Source organism: Sus scrofa, chromosome 13 (genome assembly GCF_054392235.1).
Source record: "Sus scrofa isolate SSC_HxYL_T2T_F1_AM1 chromosome 13, Sscrofa_HxYL_maternal_Yorkshire_Landrace_v2.0, whole genome shotgun sequence".
In the NCBI taxonomy this organism is placed as follows: domain Eukaryota; kingdom Metazoa; phylum Chordata; class Mammalia; order Artiodactyla; family Suidae; genus Sus; species Sus scrofa.
Window position 1 is genome coordinate 25439599 of NC_139395.1, and position 17665 is coordinate 25457263.

Genomic DNA, 17665 nt, shown 5'->3' on the forward strand with positions numbered 1-17665 from the left:
TGTTTTATTCTGTGATTACGAAAATACATATGACAGAGAGCTATGTGAATTCATCCAATGACAGCCTTAAAATGAGTACCTAAAGTTTTTGTTGAGGTAGCCTTGCTTGGTCTTTCTGGTGGACTCTCAGACCTTCACAGTAATTTCTAAGGATCCACAGGTTAGAAATCTATGCTGTTGAGTCTTTGCCAAAGCTCCTGTTTTATGCTTTATGATTACAACTGCACTTGACATTATTTCACTTATTATAACCCACCTTCATTCTGCATTTTTGAAGTATTATATTGTACCTGATTCTTGAACTCTTTTCTCCATACTTTTTTCTGAACTTCAGAAAAATTTACACCCAAACCAAAAACTAATTCAAACAAGTAGCAATCTTGATTTGGATTTCTAGTTATATCACGGGTGACAAGCTGTAAAATGTTAGAGTTCATGTTCTGAACTGGTTGTCCTACTCCTAGTGACCTGTACAGGTGGTTCCCAAATGCAGACCACCTGCCTAAAGATCACCAGAGTTTTTTAAATGTGTAGATTCTTGGGCCCTTCTAGATATTCTATATTCCGTAAGCCTAGGATGTAAGGTCAAGAAGCTTTGCTTTTTTTTTTTGATCTTTTTGTCTTTTTGTTGTTGTTGCTGTTGTTGCTATCTCTTGGGCCGCTTCCGCGGCATATGAAGGTTCCCAGGCTAGGGGTCCAATCGGAGCTGTAGCCACCGGCCTACGCCAGAGCCACAGCAACGCGGGATCCGAGCCGCGTCTGCAACCTACACCACAGCTCACGGCAACGCCGGATCCTTAACCCACTGAGCAAGGGCAGGGACCGAACCCGCAACCTCATGGTTCCTAGTCGGATTCGTTAACCACTGCGCCACGACGGGAACTCCAAGAAGCTTTGCTTTTTAAAGTTCCATAGATTTTTTTTTTTTTTTTTTTTTTTTTTTTTTTTTTTGTCTTTTTGCCATTTCCTGGGCCGCTCCCACGGCATATGGAGGTTCCCAGGCTAGGGGTTGAATCGGAGCTGTAGCCACCAGCCTACGCCAGAGCCACAGCAACGCGGGATCCGAGCCGCGTCTGCAACCTATACCACAGCTCACGGCAACACCGGATCGTTAACCCACTGAGCAAGGGCAGGGATCGAACCTGCAACCTCATGGTTCCTAGTCGGATTCGTTAACCACTGCGCCATGACGGGAACTCCCCATAGATTATTTTGATGATGAAATTTGAAAGCCACCAATTTTTTGTACAATCCATAAAATCTGCTTATCATGGCATGTTGTTAAACGTTTGTTCTTTGTATTTGTTTTTTTTTTTACGCTAAGGGGCCAGCAGAATTGGGCCCACACGCACATGTCACCACTAGGGTTAGACCGACTTGACTACTGTTTTTTTCTGGGTCTCTCAGCATCACCAAGCTGCCTGTGAGGAAAACAGTATGGCTACTGATGCCCTGGTGTTTTAGATGGCCTGGCTTTGTCCCTTGGCCTTGGTTCCTCATCTGTTTAAAAAAAAAAGAAAAAAAGAGGTTAGAGTGAATGATAGCCTTTTGCTTTTAGGTCTGAGGTGTTGGCACACTAGCCAGAGACACTGTTGGTCTTTCCACCTGCAGCGTCTGTGTTAGTGCTGTCTTCATCCACTTAGGCCGCTCAGTTACCTCCATCTGGTAAACAGGGTCAGAGCTGGATCAGCCAGGAGCTGCAGACTTCTGCCCAAGGACATGCTGGATGCAGACATGGGCAGGAAACTGAGGAGGCCCTGGGGGCCGGTTTTGATCTCATGATGTGAAGCAGTCATCCGGGTGGTGCCCTTTCACTTGGAGGGGTCGCTCACTGCAGGTTTGTAGAGGGGTAAGGCTGATTAAGCGCTCTCCTGACATCCCAGCCTTGTGGAAATCGGGGGCAGATGTCGTGCAAAATCACAGGCAGTCTTTCTTTTTTTTAACTCGAAGATGGTCCGTGCATGTAAGTGTGACTTAGTAAGAGTTAATAAAGATGTTGTTGTTGTTACTGCTGTTGTTACATGGCCTTACCTATGGCATATGACCCGAGACACAGCAGTGACAACGCTTGGTCCTTAACCCACTGAGCCACAAGGGAACTCCTGAAACATAAACAATCTATTTTTCCACATGTCCATTGTAAAGCATGTTCTTAATAGTTCTTGGGAATACTCAACCACATGGAGATATAAGGGACCAAATAGAGCCAGTGGGACTAGGAAGATGCTTGGTAACCGTGGTGATCAGACCTCTTAAGAGATTCCTGTGTTGTTCCTCAGAAGTAGTCATCGCATGCGTGTGCGCGCGCACACACACACATGCCATTATATTGATTCTCAGACATTCCTGTGAGATGGCTGGTTTGAGTGAATAGTTAGTAAGTGCTCAAATCAGTGTTTCAGTTCTTTCTGCTTCTTGACCAGTTTGGGCCCTAACTCTCCCAGAGTACAACACTTGTGTGGACTGGTGTGTTAAGCTTTCACAGGTCATGGAGTTAGAGAATAAGTATTTTTTACATTTTTGTTTATTAATGTGGGGTTGACTAGAGAACACTCTATAAGCCAGCACAATGCTTTGGGGAAGGGTATTGTGGCCATTACAGCATAAAGTAACAGCTAGGTAGCAGGTAAGGGATGGGTTAACATCCCAACTGTAACATGTAGAGAACCTAAGATATGCTGAAATGAGGAGTTCCTGTTGTGGCTCAGGGGTTAAAAACCTGACATAGTGTCTGTGAGGATGCGGGTTTGATCCCTGGCCTCACTCAGTGGGTTGAGGATCTGGCATTGGCTGTAAGCTGTGGCGTAGGTTGCAGGCGCGGCTCGGATCTGGCTTTGTTGTGGCTGTGGGGTAGGCCAGCAGCTGCAGCTCTGATTTAACCTCTAGCCTGGGAACTTCCATAAGCTGCAGGTGTGGCCCTAAAAAGAAACATATATGATATATATGTTGATATGAAACCTGTCACTTGTCATCCTTCTTCTTCCCCCACCCAACATGGTTTATACAGTAAAGAGAACTGCAATCTCTTGGACTCCTTTTAGGGTAAGATCACAGAGAAACAACAAGGGAGAACCCCAGTCAGTGGGTCAGAGATGAAGCTTTGGTGCTTAATGTGGTCATCAGAAGTAATATAGCTGTGAGGAAAATTTTGTTGCTAACTTACTATAATTCTGTGTGCTGAGAGGTGCTTCTCTTTTTTTTTTAGGTATTTGTTTGCATTTTATTATATCAAGGCAAGGGTTTGAAAATTTAGGGGTTTCTTGCTTCTTCACAGCTACGTAGTCTGTGGTTTTTGCCTTCTTTTAACACATCTTTGATCTGAGGCTGATGGGTTGTTAGAGTCCTGCATCAGGGTGTGTCTGAAAGATAACTTCTGTTTTTTGGAGAGAATCCACACATTAAACAAAAAGGGAGAGGCAAACTTTTCCTCTTTGGGGGATAACACTGTAAAAATTGGGATGTGCCACCACCTGCTCATCTTCTGATATATTACTTCACAGTGCTGGCCCCAAAGGCGATAACATCTATGAATGGAGATCAACCATTCTAGGGCCTCCAGGGTCCGTGTATGAGGGTGGTGTATTCTTCCTTGATATCACTTTTACACCAGAGTATCCCTTCAAGCCTCCAAAGGTAAGAAATTCCCCATGATTTATGCTAAAATTTACATATTCCCATGAAAGATAATTGAAGCTTTTAAAATTGTTTTTAATCACAAAAAAGTAGAATTCTGTTATCTCTCTCATTCATTCATTCATTTATTTACTTATTTTTGTTGTTTTAGGGCTGCATTTGCAGCAAATGGAGGTTCCCAGGCTAGGGGTCTAATTGGAGCTGCAGCTGCCAGCCTACGCCACTGTCACAGCAACGCCAGATCCAAGCTGTGTCTGCAACTTACACCACAAGGTCACGGCAATGCTGGATCCTTAACCTACTGAGCAAGGGCAGGGATTACACTGGCATCCTCATGGATTTTAGTTGGGTTCATTACCCATGAGCCACGACAGGAACTCCCAAGTTCTCTTATCTCTTGACAAATCTCTAAATACATTTGAACATACACAAAACGCTTCTTTGGGTTGACTTTGCCTCATTTGGCAGAGACCATTAAGACTAAGTGCTTTGTTTAAAATCCTGCTCATAGTCAGCAACCCACAAATAATCCCCTTTCCTTTGCAAAAGACATTTTTTGAACAGATGAAAATGTTGTCAGAATATCCATGCACTAAAATAGAGAATCAGAAACTCCTGGCAGACAAAGCCTTGGATTCTGTTCCTCATCATTTTCCTGTCTCATGAAATCCTTACCCAGCTTTGAGTTTCTCATCTAGGTTAGGAGGGGACTGCTCCAGTCACTCTTCTGCAGCACACTGTGATTCTCACAGTCAGAAGGAAAACCTCCTCTTGGGGATAGGGTACCCCTGAATAAAGGTGAAGTGGCAGCTGCAAGAAGTGATTAAAAGTCTGCCATTTTTTAAAAAGTGGTAATGTTTTAGGTTACTTTTACTTTGGAATGATTCAGTGTATCACAAATAACAGTTGGAAGACCATACGAAATAACCCAGGCTCATGTGCCTTTATGTTGATTTGCCCATTGCTGTCTGTGGTCCTTACCATTTCTGGTTCCTCACCTGTGGAGATGCCAGTAGAGTGAATTCTGTGCTTTGAGTCAGGCAAGATAGCTGCATGGTCTGATTTAAAGGTGAGAAAAAGAAGAAACACCTCTTCAAGTGGATATTTCAGCTTTTAGGGTATGTGATCATTGTTTGCTAAGCACTTTGTCTTTATGGACCCACTGGGTTGTTCTTCTTTTGGATTATGACTTTAAAGCTTGCTTTGGAGCCATGTAGTACTACCAGCTAACACTAGAGGTCAGCAAACAATTAGCTATTCAAACTGGAAGCATTAGGAAGATATTTAAAACATTAAAACCGCTAAAGATGAAATCCAGAAATACTGAAGTTACCTTGCCTTTTGTTGATGGATATTATTTTTAAATGAAATTGAAAATCCCTGAGAGTGTTATCAATGCACACTTGGTAATCTCAATTTTAATAGTCTCTGTTGTGGCTCAGCAGAAACAAACCCTGCTAGTATCCATAAGGATGCAGGTTCAATCTCTGGCCTTGCTTTAGTGGGCCAGGGATCCGGCATTGCCTCGCGCTGTAGCTCTCAAGACATGGCTCAGATCCCACGTTGCTGTGGCTGTGGTGTAGGCCAGTGGCCACAGCTCTGATTCAACCCCTAGCCTGAGAACTTCCATATGCCACGCAGGTGCAGCCCTAAAAAGAAAAAAAAGGAAAAAAGTCTCTAACTTGTTTCTTATCAGCCTTAATTAGTTAAACTGTTAACTGTGTTTACTTTTTTAAAAATTAAGCGTGTATTTCTTTAGAAGTTTTAATCAGGGCAATTTAAACTGAAAAGGTAATTTAGTAAAAAGTTACGTTGCTGGCTGTTTAAATTTTATTTAACAGTGCCTTATATTTTAGGTTACATTTCGGACAAGAATCTATCACTGTAATATTAACAGTCAAGGAGTTATTTGCTTGGACATATTGAAAGATAATTGGAGCCCAGCCCTCACCATCTCTAAAGTTCTTCTTTCTATCTGCTCACTTCTTACAGACTGTAATCCTGGTAAGGTTAATAATTCTTTACCTTATTTTACTCCTCCTCAAGAAAAAGTTCAGATTTTATTTTTGTACAAGCTTTCAAAGGACAAAACCTGGTTGGTTTTCAAAGGAATGTGTAATCCAGAGTTCAGTCTAAGCTGAGGACTTAATATAAGACCTATAATGTTAGGTTTTAACATTTTCAGTCTTTCACTCTCCTCCCCCCTCTTTTGCCTGTTTCCCAAAGAGTTCTCTTAAAACAACCGCATACTTGGAAATGTTGAGTTACCTGCCCCAGTAGCCTCACCACTGCCTGTGAGTCGATAGCTGCTCACTAAAGTGGCGGTCAGTTCTGAGATTTTTTCTCTGCTATAAACTTAGACAGTGGGAGGTGGGGGCGGGGGGCAGAGTGGCAGGGAGGCTTAATTTCCTCTTACTAAAACTTTTTCCCCTAGATAAACCAAATATAAATTATTAAAATTCTGTTGAGTTTTCAGAGAAATACTAAACTTAGTGAAAGTTTGGCCCTTTCTAGGCAAATAGCATAGAGGTAGCTAGTGTTGTATTGCAATAGCCTTGAGGACATCGCAGTATTCAGTGTCATAATTGATGCCATTCAGCAAAAGGTCACGTGAATACAGCTGATGTTCACCGTAGTCTAGGGCCTCGAACATTCCGTACCCTAACATGTAAGAGCAAAAACCCTCCAGTGTGGGGGTGCAGGTTGGGGAGTCATTGTTGCACACGAAATGGAGTGAGGTAAGGAGATGAACCCAGACCAGTGCTGAAGCGTGTACACTCTGTTTGGATTAGGATAGCCCCCTGCACACATGCTGGGCTTTTTTGTGTGCTTTTTTCTCCCCACATGCTGGTTTTTAAAGTCTAGAAGGAAAACTATCCAGAATGGAGTGGTTTGATCACAACTGCTTTTACATTTCTTCCCGAGCATGTCGCTAACTTATTTGCTAAAACTTAAAGTGTTCTTGCTCTTTCTTCAAAGTAATCTACATTCTTTTCTTCCAGCCGACCCCTTGGTGGGAAGTATTGCCACTCAGTATATGACCAACAGAGCAGAACATGACAGAATGGCCAGACAGTGGACCAAGAGATACGCTACATAAATTGGGTTTTCACAATTCTTTACATTATTTGTCTGTCACAGAGAGCTGCTTATGATTTTGAAGGGGTGGGGGAGGGTGGGAGTTGGTAAAGAGTAGGGTATTTCTATAACAGATATTATTCAGTTTTATTTCCTAAGATTTTGTTGTAACTTAAGGTATCTTGCTACAGTAGACAGAATTGGTAATAGCAACTTTTAAAACTGTCATTAGTTCTGCAATATTAGCTGAAATGCAATACAGAGAATAGATATTTGGGTTCAGTTGCTTGTAGTCTGTAAATTTAAAAACAGCTTAATTTTTTACAGGTTACACACACAGGGCCATTTATGTAAAGTCCTTCAAGACTACACACGTTTTTGTTTAAAAAAAATTGGAATCTGTTTTCCCTTCTTGTAAGGGAACGTTGATATTTAACAGCTTTTAGAGACTGTCATCTCATATATAGAAAATGGACGTGTAACTCTAAGACACCACGTAGGAAATGAGTAGTTATATATTTTATTTTATATGCCAATCTACTTTATTGTGAAAAGGTAGAGGTTTGAATCAGGACCTGTAAAACCTGTAGTAAAATACCTTAAGCTGTTAACTGTAAGGCGTGGACTAGGAGTTGCCCAGTGGATTGGTTATATGTTGTGGACTACTTAAGTCTGCATTTGTTACTGTGCTAATAAACAATATTAAAACGACCACCTAACACTGTCTTCTTTTACTTTCTATTTCTTACTTTGTACTTTCTTTTTCTTTTTTTTTTTTTTTTTTTTTTTTTTTTTTTTTTTGCTTTTTATGGCCACATCTGCAACACATGGAAGTTACCAGGTTAGGGGTCAAATCAGAGCTATAGCCGCCATCCTGCACCACAGCCACAGCAAGGCCAGATCCAAGCTGCATCTTCAACCTCCCGCAGCTCACTGCAATGCCGGATCCTTAACCCACTGAGCAAGGCCAGGGATGGAACCTGCATCCTCATGGATACTAGTCGGGTCCGTTATCACTGCACCACAACGGGAACTCCTGTAGTTTTTCTTCTTGATAGGTCTTTGCTACTAAAGCAATAGAGAGGTAATGCAGACTGAATACTCTGGTACTGTTTATCCAGCACCTGTGTTAGGATTGGTACTCTTAGTTTATCCAGTAGCCCTGCAGGGTAGATTTTGAGGTGTCTTAGAAGAAGTTTAATAATCTAACTCACTGTCTTTCAAAGACAGAGTTCTATTGCATCTTTTTAAAAGCATTTTCCAGTGTGCAGATGCTGTGGTGGTAGTACACAGGAAGTGAGTTCTCTTGGAGAAGTACTACAGCCCCATCAGAGGGCATTCAGGCAGTAGCTCCATGTATATGCCTGTCCACTCACCCCAGGCCAGTGTGAGGGTGCATACACATTCACTGAGCATTTAAAAAGAATATGGGAGGAGTTGCCGTCATGGTGCAGCAGAAACGAATCCGACCAGGAACCGTGAGGTTGCAGGTTAGATCCCTGGCCTTGCTCAGTGGGTTAAGGATCTGGCCATGAGGTGAGCTGTGGTGTAAGTCACAGACGTGACTCGGGTCTGGCCTTGCTGTGGCTGTGGTGTAGGCTGGCAGCTTGTAGCTCTGATGAGACTCCTACCTGGGAACCTCCATATGATGCCGGTGCAGCCCTAAAAAGCAAAAAAATAGAATATGGGCATTCCCGTCGTGGCTCAGTGGAAATGAATCTGACTAGCATCTGTGAGGACACAACTTCGATCCCTGGCCTCACTCATTGGGTTAAGGACCCAGTGTTCCATGAGCTGTGGTGTAGGTTGAAGACCTGGCTCAGATCTGGCGTTGCTGTCGCTGTGGTGTAGGTCACAGATGTGGCTTGGATCTGGTGTTGCTGTGACTGGTGGCTACAGCTCCAATTTGACCCCTAGCCTGGAAACCTCCATATGCTTCAGGTGGGGCCCTAAAATTAATTAATAAAAAGAATATGGTCTAGGCTGCATTCAGTAGAGGAGCAGACTGCAAGATCTAGTCTATTATTTTCTAATAATTGTAAAACTATCCATGTTAAAAACCTAAAAGATAAATACTCAGTAACTGGGTGAAAGCAGGGGATGACTTAACCATATCTTCTGAGTGACTTTTTTTTTTTTTAACTAAAAAATGTACCTGTGATGAGAAATTTTATTTTGTGGTCACACCCTCGGCATGGGGATGTTCTTAGGCCAGGGATCAAACCCAAGCCACTGCAGTAACACCACCAGATCCTTAACCAGCTGAGCCACAAGAGAAACAGAAATTTTAAATTACTATAAATCAACTAGTACTGCCACTATGTAAGTTTTATATCTTTTATATGCAAGTGGTTCTTGGCTTGAACTCACTGAACTGAGCCAATTGAGTTTAAATTTACTGAACCTTGCCATAAAAAGTATTTGAGATACTACTATTTACCAGATTTTTTTTAACCTTTCTTGGTGGGACAGTTTATCTCATATTTTATATTTAAAACCAATAGTTAACTGCTTCCACAGTTGAAACTGCTAAGTAGCTTGCATCCTACTTTTAAAATTAGTTAAAACATTATCAACCTGCTTAAATACAGTTAGCCCCATTACTCAAATCCTGCCAAAATCTTCAGAGAACCGTAGCACAAACTCAGATATCTAACCTGAAAATTTTTCCAGGAGTTCTCTGTGGTACAGCAGGTTAAGGATCCAGTGTTGTCACTGCTACAGTGCAAGTTCGATCCCTGGCCCAGGAATTTGCACATGCTTCAGACACAGGCAGGAAAAAAAATCTTCCAGAAGGTGTTAGTATGTCTTGTGGAAAATGGATGCTTAACTGTCCTTAAGTGTTTAGTGGGTTCCTAAAAGAAACCTACTACTCAATTCATGCTACATGTAATTTGAACAAAGCTGAATTGTTTATCAAGATCTCTACCAGATACAATTTAGCTTAACTTAGTGTCCACATTGTTTACTGTTCATGATCTATGTCAATATATAATCCTACATGTTAGATTATTAGTGAACTTGGCGTTCCTGTCGTGGCTCAGCAGTTAACAAACCCAGCTAGCATCCATGAGGATGTGGGTTCGATTCCTGGCCTTGCTCAGTGGGTTAAAGACCCGGCATTGACATGAGCTGTGGTATAGGTCAGAGATGTGGCTCAGATCCCGTTTTGCTGTGGCTGTGGCATAGGCCAGCAGCTTTAGCTCCAATTAGACCCCCTAGCCTGGGAACCTCCATAAGCTGCAGATGTGGCCCTAAAAAGACAAAAAGACCCCCCCCCCCCAAAAAAAAAAAAATTCGTGAACTTGTAAAAAACAAAGCTGTATTGGAGCTAAGTTTCCACAGTTAGTTATACAAAATGACAGCTTCTGAAACAGGTTAAAGAGAGCTACTCAAGTATATTTGCATACCACTCAAACTTTATTCTTTTGACAAGTTCAACATAAATGTAACAAAGGTGCTGGTTTCAGGGACAAGTTTCAAACAATGAGAATGCTAGTATAGTATTTCATATCAGGCAATAATAACTTAATTAGCTAAAGTGCATTAAATTAATTCCCTAGGGATTTTCTAAAGACCAAAGGTAGACATGTCCTGTTTTAAATATGTTTGTTCACAGATACCTAAAGGCAGTCACTATTCAGCAAATGATTGTGACATTCCACTTTTTAGTTCTCAGAGCTGGAGTTCCCTTTGTTCTTCCTCCCAGGCAGAGGGAAGCTTGATTTGCTCTGGGGCTGGGAGAGTTTGCTGGCTAACAGAGTGAACGGCTCGATCAGAGTTTTCCGGTCCGTGACTGTCACCTCCCACAGCCGCACCTTCTCGCTCCTGGCCCACTGTTGTGCCACTTCTGCGTCCACCTGTCTTTGCTCAGAAAGATCAATTTTGTTTCCTAATACAACAATTGCCACCTGAAAGGAAAGTGGATAAAAAGATCACACTTTGCCAGATTAGTTCCTAGGTGAAATGAAGAAATAAAATTGGCCATTTAATAACTGCTTCATCAAAACTGATACTCAGATGTGACCTGAATGGTAAGACAGTATGACATTACCTTCACTCCTTCCTCAATTCATGTTTATTAAAACTGCAGACAGGAGTTCCCATTGTGGTTCAGTGAGTTACATACCCGACTACTATCCGTGAGGATGCAGGTTTGATCCCTGGCCTTGCTCAGTGGGTTAAGGGTCTGGTGTGGCTGTGGCATAGGCTGGCAGCTGCTGCTCCAAGCAGCCCCTAGCCTGAGAACTTCCATATGTTGCAGGCCTAGCTCTAAAAAGCAAAAACAAAAAATAAAAGTAGACAGATGCCCTATGGGGTGCTTACTGTGAAACTTAAAAGTTAACACAAGTGAGGTCACTCAACTCAGGTACACACGCAGGGAGACTTGAAGAATCACTATCTAGGGTACAGATGATTTGGTTGAAATGGCTGCATTTCAGTGTGGCTCCACCTGCTATTTGGGAAATTTGCAATGCATACTTGAAAATACAACAGCAGGACTTCCAGAGCTGTGAGTGTTCAGCACTCCTGGGACCCGAGTTCCACCAGCACAGGAATCTTTCTGTTCACATGACTCCTAATCATAGCCAAGTACCTGATTAAATTTACAGATTGAATGTGATCCCAATCAAATTACCTGTGACATTTTTCACAGAGCTAAAACAAGTAATCCTAAAATTTATATGGAACCATAAAAGACCCAAAATTGCCAAAACAATCCTAAAGAAAAAGAATAACCCGGATGGGATTAAGATGGCAGAACGGAAGAACTGGAGCTTAACTTCTCTCCTAAAATCAACAAAATTCACAACTAAAGGCTGAACAATCTCCAACCAAACGGACCGGAAACCCTAAAAAAGATATCCTACTCCAGAAGACAAAGAGGAGGCCACATCAAGAGGTAGGGGGGTGATTATGTGATATAAGCAACCCAAGCCTCCCAGGTGGGAAGCCCCACAGACTGTGGAAACTAACTCGTTCACAGAGACTCGCCTACAGGAGTGAGAGTTCTGAGCCCCACATCAAACTCTCACATGTGGGGATCTGGCACTGGGAGAAAGAGCCCCTGGAGCATCTGGCATTGAAGGCCAGTGGAGCTTGTGCACAGGAACTCCACAGGACTGAGGGAAACAGAGACCCCATTCTTAAAAGGTACATACAGACTCACGTGCACTGGGTCCCAGGGTAAAGCAGTCTCCATAGGAATCTGGGTCAAACCTGACTGCAGTTTTTGGAGGACATCCTGGGAAAACGGGTGAATATGGCTTATTGTGAGGGAAGGACACTGGAAGCAAAGCTCTCAGGAGTATTCAGCAGTCTGCCTTTCTCTGGAGGTGGCCATTTTGGGAAAATCTGGCCCCACCCATCAGTCTGTGCTGAGAAGCCCCAGGGCAAACAACAATCCCTGTGGGATCACAGCCCTGCCCCTCAGTAAACAGGCTGCCTAAAGACCCCCAGGCACACAGCTGCCTCTAATCCCATCCGGAGACAAAGCCCCACCCACCAGAGGGATTAGAATCAGCTCCACCTACCAGTGGGCAGGCACCAGCCCCTCCCATCAGGAAATCTACAGCAAGCCCCCATACTGACTTCAGCCACAAGTGGAGCAGACACCAGAAGTATGAGAGGCTACGAGACTCTAGTATCCTCTAGTATCCGTAAAAAGGTCACCACACCAAAAACCTATAAAAATGAAAAGACAGGGAACTATAACTCAGATGAGGGGGAAAGGAAAAACCCCAGAAAATCAGCTAAGTGATCATAAGATTCTCAGCCTCCAGGAAAAAGACTTTAGACTATTGATGCTGAAGATGATACAAGACATTGGAAATAAACTGGAGGCAAAGATGAATAATTTACAGGAAACACTGAGCAAAGAGATACAAGATATAAGACAATAACTGAAATTAAAAATTTATTAGAAGCAGCCAACAGCAGAATACAGAAGGCAGAAGAACGAATAAGCGAGGTAGAGGACAGATAAGTTGAAATTACAGATGCAAAACAGAAAAGAGAAAAAAGACTGAAAATAAATGAATAGAGTCTCAGAGAACTCTGGGACTACGTTAAACACACCAACCTCCATATTATAGGGGTGCCAGAGGAAAAGAGAGAAGAGGACAGAAAAAATACTCCAAGAAATAATAGCTGAAAGCTTCCCTAACATGGGAAAGGAACCACTCACTCAAATCCAGGAAGCACAAGTACTATATAAAATAAACCCAAGGAGGAACACCCCAAGACATATTAATCAAACTGACCAAAATTAAAGACAAAGAAAATCTTGAAAGCAGCTAGGGAAAAGAAACAAATAACGTACATGGGAAGGATAAGGTTATCATCAGATTTTTCAGCAGAAACTCTACAGGCCAGAAGGGAGTGGCATGATGTACTTAATGTGATGAAAGGAAAAAACCTCCAACCAAGATTATTTTACCCAGCAAGGCTCTCATTCAGATTTGAAGGAGAAATCAAAAGCTTCACAGATAAGCAAAAGCTAAGAGAATTCAGCAACACTAAACCAGCCTTACAACAAATCATAAAGGAACTTCTCTAGGCAGAAGACAGCAACAGGAAACAAAAAATCCCACAAATGACAAGGCTCACCAGTAAAAATATATATACAGTAAAGATACAAAATCATCCATGCACAATTATGCCACCAAAATCAGAAATTGTGAGAAGAGGTGGGTACAAATGCAGGACACTGGAGATGAACTTGCAATTGAGAGACCAACAACTTAAAACAATCCCGTATACATATAGACTCATCAAAACTTCAGAATAACTGCAAACAAAAAATCTACAATTGATACACAAATATGAAAAACACCTATTCAGATCTTCTGCCCATTTTTTCTTCATGTTGTTCTTTTGGAGTTGTATGAGCTGTTGGTGAATTTTGGACATTGAACCGTTATAGTTTGTATCATTTGCAAATATTTTCTCCCAGTCAGTAGATTGTCTTCCCATGTTGTTGCTGGTTTCCTTTGCTACGCAAAAGCTATTAAATTTAATTAGGTCCCTTTTGGTGTGTTCAGACAGATGCAAAAAGATGTTGCTATGATTTATGTCATGCTATGATTTATGTCAGACTGTTCTGCCTATGTTCACTTCAAGGAGTTTTGTGGTTTCCAATCCCTAAGACTTTAATCCATTTTGAGTTTATTTTTGTATATGCTATGAGGGAATGTTCTAATTTCATTCTTCTATATGTGGCTATTCAGTCTTCCTAGCACCACTTATTGAAGAGACTCTTTTCTTCACTGTACCTTCTCACCTCCTTTGTCATAGATTAATTGACTAGTAGTGTGTGGATTTATTTCTGGACTCTTGTTATATTGATCTGTGTATCTTTGTGCAAATACCACAGTTTTGATTATAGTAGCTTTGTAGTATAGCCTGAAGTCTGGCAGCATAACTCCAGTCTGTTCTACCTCAAAATTGTTTTGGCTATTTGGGGTCTTTTGTGTTTTCATAAAAATTTAAAAATTCTTTGTTCTAGTTCTGGAATGTTAGTGGCATTTTGATAGTTATTGCACTGTAGACTGCCTTGCGTAGAATGGTCATTTTAACACTATTTGTGGAAACCATGAACACAGTATCTTTTCATCTGTTTGAAGATGATACCATTTTTTATCAGTGTCTTAGTTTTCTGACTACAGATTTTTTGCCTCATTAGGTTTATTCCTAGGTATATTCTTTTTGATATAATGGTGAATGGGACTGTTTCCTTAACTTCTTTCTGATACTTCGTCATTAGTGTATAGAGATAGAACAGATTTTGTATCCTGCAACTTTACCAAATGTATCAGGATCTAATAAAGGTTTTTTTGGTAGCATCTTGGGGATTCTCTCCAGTATTATGCCATCTGCAAAGAGTGACAGTTTTACTTCTTTCCAATTTGTGTTATTTTTCTTGAATGATAGCTGTGGCTAGAATTTTGTTGAATAAAAAAGAAAAAGAATAACCCTCCCAGACTTCAAACAGTACTACAAAGCTAAGGTAAGCAAAATTGCATGGTATTGTCACAAAAACAAACATAGATTAAGGAAACAAGATAGACCTAGAAATTAATCCATATGTCACCTATAGTCAATTAATCATTGATAAAGAAGGCAAGAATATACAATGGGGAAAAAAACAGTCTCTTTAACAAATGGTGCTGATAAAACTGGACAGCTACATGTAAATCAAAGATGTTAGAATACTCCTTCACACCATACACAATAATAAACTCCAAATAGCTTAAACAAGACATGACACAGTAAAACTACCAGAAGAGAACATCAGCAAAATATGCTGACATAAATCATACCAGCATTTCTTAGGTCAGTCTACCAAGGCCATAGAAATAAAAGCAAAAATAAATAGGACTCAACCAAGCTTTTGCACCACAAAGGAAACCATAAACAAAACAAAGATATGAACTGAAAATATTTGTAAATGATACGCCCAAAAAGGGATTGATTTCCAAAATATACAAACAGCTCATACTACTCAACAACAACAAAACAATCAAAAAATGGGCAGAAGGCTTAATAAACATTTCTTCAAAGAACACATACAGATGGCCAACAGGCGTATGAAAGGATGCTCATCCTTAATTATTAGAGAAATGCAAATCAAAACTAGAGTGAGAAATCAAAACTACCAGTCAGAACGCCATTCAGAAAGTCTACAAATAAGGGAGTTCCCGTTGTCATTCAGTGGGTTAAGAATCTGACATCTCCAAGAGGATGCACATTTGATCCCTGGCCTTGCTCAGCTGCCGTATACTTCGGTGTAGGTCGCAGGTGCAGACCTGGATCCAGTGTTGCTGTAGTTGTGGTGTAGGTCCGCCGATGCAGCTCCAGTTTGACGCCTAGCCCGGGAACTTCCACATGCCACAGGTGAGACCATTAAAAAAAAAAAAAAAAAATGCTGCAGAGGGTCAAGGGAACCCTTGTATGCTGTTCACGAGAATGTAAGTTGGTGCAGCCACTATGGAAAACAGTATAGAGGTTCCTCAAGAAAACTAAAACTAGAGATGCCATATGATCAGCAATTCCACTCCTGGGCATATATCCAGACAAAACTCTAGTTGAAAAGATATATGTACTCCTGTGTTCCTAACACTATCTACAATAGCCAAGACATGGAAACAACCTAAATGTCCATCAGCAGATGAATGGATCAAGAAGTTGTAGTATATGTATGCAATGGAATATTATTCAGCCATAAAAAGAATGAAATAATGCCATCTGGAGCAACACAGATGGACCTAGAGACTATCATACTAAGTGATGTTAGAGAAAGACAAATATCACATATCACATGTAGAATCTAAAATATGACACAAATGAAGTTATTTACAAATCAGCGATGAGACTTGTGGTTGCCAAGGGGGAGGGGTTTGGAGAAGAGGGACTGGGAGTTTGGGATTAGCAGATGCAAAATTTTATATGTAGCATAGATAAACAAGTCCCACTGTACAGCACAGGGAACTATGTTCAATATCTTGTGATAAACCATAATGGAAAAGAATATGAAAAAGAATATATAACTGTGCTTTGCTGTATAGCAGAAATTAACATTGTAAATAAACTATATTTCAATAAAATTTTAAAAGGGGGTAGAGTATCATTAGGAACAGCTTTGACCTAGGTTACCTTTGGGCTGTTGCTGTGTTCCTGCCTTAAGTTGAGCTCTCTATGACCCAGTTAAGGCCCTGCCTTCCTGGCAGGTGAAAAGCAGTCATCAGAGCTCTGGTTTTCCTGGCAAATCTCGTCATCCTCCATTCTTCTCAGCAGGAACTGTCCCTCCCAGCCCTCCTAGCATTCTTCACCGTGATAACGTGTCCATCCCCTAGTCTGACCTTCATCTCTCTCTTCCCTAATTGCAGAAGCTGCTCCACTTTGCCCCAAGACATCAACAAAATCCCTTGACACCCCCCATCTCTGTACTGAGACAGGGCTGGACCTGGCTCAGCCTGCAGCCTGAGTGGGTGGTGGAGGCAAGGTGTCCTCATCTTGAGGTCACCTCCAATGCCCTTCCCCCAATCCGCTCACACGGGAGGCTGCTGGCTGCTGCTCTGCTCTCTGCTGCCTGCCTCCACCCCCACCTGCTGTTGCTCACCCCAGACTTGGTTCGTGGTCACCCCACATACTGCCTCCATCCCAACACCTAGTGATTTCACTGGCCATACGGACCCTGCCGGGAACCTCATCCTCTGTTCCTTGACTCCCCTAGATACTGTAATTATCCTACAGACCTCGATCCAGATCCCAGGGACACGTCTTCATTCCTGCCATTATACCTGCCCCCTCTACGATCTTTCTTTTTTTTTTTCTTTTTTTTTTTAGGGTCGCACCTGAAGTATATGGAAGTTCCCAGACTAGGGGTCAAACTGGAGCTATAGCTGCTGACCTACGTCACAGCCACAGCAACATGGGACCTGAGCTGCATCTACAACCTATACCACAGCTCATAGCTTGTAGCAATAGCAGATCTTTTTTTTTTTTTTGTCTTTTTTTTGCCATTTCTTGGGCCGCTCCCGCGGCATATGGAAGTTCCCAGGCTAGGGGTCGAATTGGAGCTGTAGCCACCGGCCTACACCAGAGCCACAGCAATGCGGGATCCGAGCCGCATCTGCAACCTACACCACAGCTCACGGCAACGCCGGATCGTTAACCCACTGAGCAAGGGCAGGGACCGAACCCGCAACCTCATGGTTCCTAGTCGGATTCGTTAACCACTGCGCCACGACGGGAACTCCCCCCTCTACGATCTTAACTCCAGAACGGACCTCTTCCTCGTTCATTACCCACACCCCCACTGCAGCAATTCTAAACACCACAAGGACGCACAACCCAGAGCTCTACAACCTTATCACTATCTTCCAGCCCTTCTCGTGTCCTCGGCTCGGATGCTTTTAGCCCACCCCGTTGACATCCTGACCACATGGTACTC

The 17665-nt window shown here is 42.1% G+C and overlaps 2 protein-coding genes across 3 annotated transcripts in view; one reads left to right on the forward strand and one right to left on the reverse strand.

The window, feature by feature from the left end:
• UBE2E1 (ubiquitin conjugating enzyme E2 E1) overlaps window positions 1–7422 on the forward strand; it is a 78938-nt gene extending 71516 nt beyond the window's left edge. Inside the window, exons 4-6 of the mRNA XM_021071421.2 lie at window positions 3501–3633; window positions 5490–5637; window positions 6636–7422. Coding sequence (XP_020927080.1) covers window positions 3501–3633; window positions 5490–5637; window positions 6636–6733 — 379 coding nt within the window. The 3' untranslated portion in view covers window positions 6734–7422. The remainder of the gene's footprint in view (window positions 1–3500; window positions 3634–5489; window positions 5638–6635) is intronic.
• A 2690-nt stretch (window positions 7423–10112) lies between these two features.
• Window positions 10113–17665, reverse strand: part of NKIRAS1 (NFKB inhibitor interacting Ras like 1) — a 28857-nt gene continuing 21304 nt past the window's right edge. For both annotated transcript variants that reach the window (XM_005669298.4, XM_021071422.2), the window contains one exon: window positions 10113–10622. In XM_005669298.4, coding sequence (XP_005669355.1) covers window positions 10380–10622 — 243 coding nt within the window. In that variant the 3' untranslated portion in view covers window positions 10113–10379. The remainder of the gene's footprint in view (window positions 10623–17665) is intronic.